Source organism: Habropoda laboriosa, unplaced genomic scaffold, assembly GCF_001263275.1.
Source record: "Habropoda laboriosa isolate 0110345459 unplaced genomic scaffold, ASM126327v1 scaffold67, whole genome shotgun sequence".
NCBI lineage: Eukaryota > Metazoa > Arthropoda > Insecta > Hymenoptera > Apidae > Habropoda > Habropoda laboriosa.
Window position 1 is genome coordinate 5,018,085 of NW_017100242.1, and position 2,565 is coordinate 5,020,649.

Below are 2,565 nucleotides of genomic sequence, written 5' to 3' on the forward strand. Positions count from 1 at the left end.
TCAACATATTATACAAAATAATAAAGAATCAATAACAATATGTATGAAAACAATTTGACAAAAATTGAATTAGTTTTAATAGTAATTTTTAATGATGTAAATAAGTAATTGGAAAAAAGCAACTTATAGCAGAAATCATTCAAATGTTTAGTATTCTACAATTTTTTACATACGTTACTAAACTATAAGTGAATATAAGAGCATTTTAACATAAAGTTAAAAATATTATTATAACCTTAAAATACAAACAAACCTTTATTTTTTTGCGTTCGAGCAATTTCTTTTTCAATTTCAGATATTTTTTCTAATATGCCCATTTTGTATATAACAAGCACACGACAAATTTACATTTACAAAAATGATACACACCGTCATCCACGATGTGTGACAATATACACTTATGCATCTAAAGACATTTACCACAAACAATGAATTGTAGTGAAGGATGTTCATCACTGTTTGATTACACCACCTAGCGGCTTAACATAAGTATATTACTGTTCAATTTTATTTTCAAATGCAAACTAGCAGAAGCAAATCTTACTGTGTACTAGTTTATGATTGTATCATTTTAGTAACTCGTGGGCGATTCACTACTCTTCTTGGTTAACTTTCCTTAGCGTACGAGTTAGATTAAATTTCTATATAAAATCCAGTAAAAACGGTTACCATGTACGACGATTACAATGAGGTAAACATTATTTAAGAAATTTAAACATAGGAGTATTATTATATTTATAAAATTACGCATGTGTATAATTTCCAGTATGACGCCTACGATGATTATGGACCACCAGACGTTCATAGTGACCAATATGACAGATTAGGTTATCGTCAAGTACCAGAAGTTGTACGAAATTTTCTAGTAATCTTACGAAATTGCATAAATGAAGGAATGATTTTTGAGATTCAAAACCTTTATGAAACAACTTTCCCAAAAATTTCAGAGCAGTTATTTGATAAGTCTTCCTGGCCAGATGCTCAAACAATTGCACATATAGTTGACAATGATCCAGTATTTCTCACTTTATATAAAGAACTTTATTATCGTCATATTTATGCACGAATGCAAGGACCAACATTAGAACAACGTTTTGGTTCATTTTGTAATTATTGTGATCTTTTTAATTATATTTTACGCCCAGAAACACCAGTTCAATTGGAGTTACCTGATCAATGGCTGTGGGAGCTTATTGATGAATTTGTTTACCAATTTCAATCTTTTGCACAATATCGTGCTAATTTGTCAAATAAAACACCTGAAGAAATTGAAAACTTGAATGCACATAACAAAATATGGGATGTATTATGTGTTCTGAATGTTTTACATTATTTAGTGGATAAATCAAAAATCAAAAGTCAATTAGAAGTATATGCAAGTGGTGGAGACCCAGATTCAGTTGTTGGCGTATTTGGAAGACATTCTTTATACAAAATGCTTGGATATTTTTCTCTTGTAGGATTATTACGTTTACATTCACTTTTGGGAGACTACTATCAAGCCATCAAAGTATTAGAAAATGTTGAACTTTATAAAAAGAGTGCATATTCTCAGGTTCCTGGTTGTCAAATATCTACAGCTTATTATGTTGGTTTTGCTTATATGATGATGCGTAGATATGCAGATGCAATTAGAACATTTTCTGGCATTCTGCTATACATTCAAAGAACAAAACAATTGTTTGCAACAAGGAGTTATCAAAATGATCAGATTAATAAACAAACAGAGCAAATGTATCATTTATTAGCAATCTGTCTTGTTCTGCATCCACAATGTATAGATGAAGGATTACAACAAGCATTACGTGATAAAAATTATCACGAAAAAATGTACAAGATGCAATATGGAGATCTTGTTGAATTTGAATCATGCTTTCTATTTGCATGTCCAAAATTCTTATCCCTTACACCACCAAATCCAGATAATCCAAATGAAGATTATGTTCGGGAAGCAATCAAACACCAAACTCAAGTTTTCATGGATGAAGTTGTTCAGCAAAAAATGTTACCTACAATTCGTTCATATTTAAAATTATATACTACTTTACCATTGAGCAAACTAGCTACATTTATGTGTAGCAATACTAGACCTGATGAAAGTTGGGACTTGGACAAAGAAGTTAGTGTACTAACTATCCATTTATTGTGTTTTAAACATAAAATGAAAAATATTGTTTGGACAAAAGGTGCATCAGGATTGGATGGAAAATTTCAATCTGATTCAGAGGTAATTTGATATAATTATTTTAATCGTTTAATCACTATTAATTATAATCGTTATAACTGAAAAATATAATCTTTTCATGTTCGTTGTTACAGCTGGATTTTTATATTGATCATGATATGATTCATATCGCAGATACAAAAGTGGCACATCGATATGGTGACTTTTTCATTAGAAAAATTTTGAAATTCGAAGAATTAAATCGCAAGTTACGTCATAGAAAAATTTAAATATCGCCATGATATCATATATTTCGTAAAGAGAAATAAAAACGTGGATTAAGAATAAATATGTTTTTATTTATGTAATTATAAGATTTAAAACATTATAATCAGTCATTT

At 29.3% G+C, this 2,565-nt stretch overlaps 2 protein-coding genes across 2 annotated transcripts in view; one reads left to right on the plus strand and one right to left on the minus strand.

Annotated features, from left to right (window-relative positions):
- LOC108572023 (developmentally-regulated GTP-binding protein 2) overlaps window positions 1–317 on the minus strand; it is a 2,715-nt gene extending 2,398 nt beyond the window's left edge. Inside the window, exon 1 of the mRNA XM_017934204.1 lies at window positions 254–317. Within this exon, the coding sequence (XP_017789693.1) occupies window positions 254–317 (64 nt within the window). The remainder of the gene's footprint in view (window positions 1–253) is intronic.
- Window positions 318–602: 285 nt separating this feature from the next.
- Window positions 603–2,454, plus strand: LOC108572018 (eukaryotic translation initiation factor 3 subunit L). Its single transcript, XM_017934197.1, has 3 exons — window positions 603–691; window positions 767–2,227; window positions 2,320–2,454. Exons 1-3 carry the CDS (start codon window positions 671–673, stop codon window positions 2,452–2,454), a joined length of 1,617 nt encoding a protein of 538 aa, XP_017789686.1. The 5' UTR covers window positions 603–670.
- Window positions 2,455–2,565: the final 111 nt, after the last annotated feature.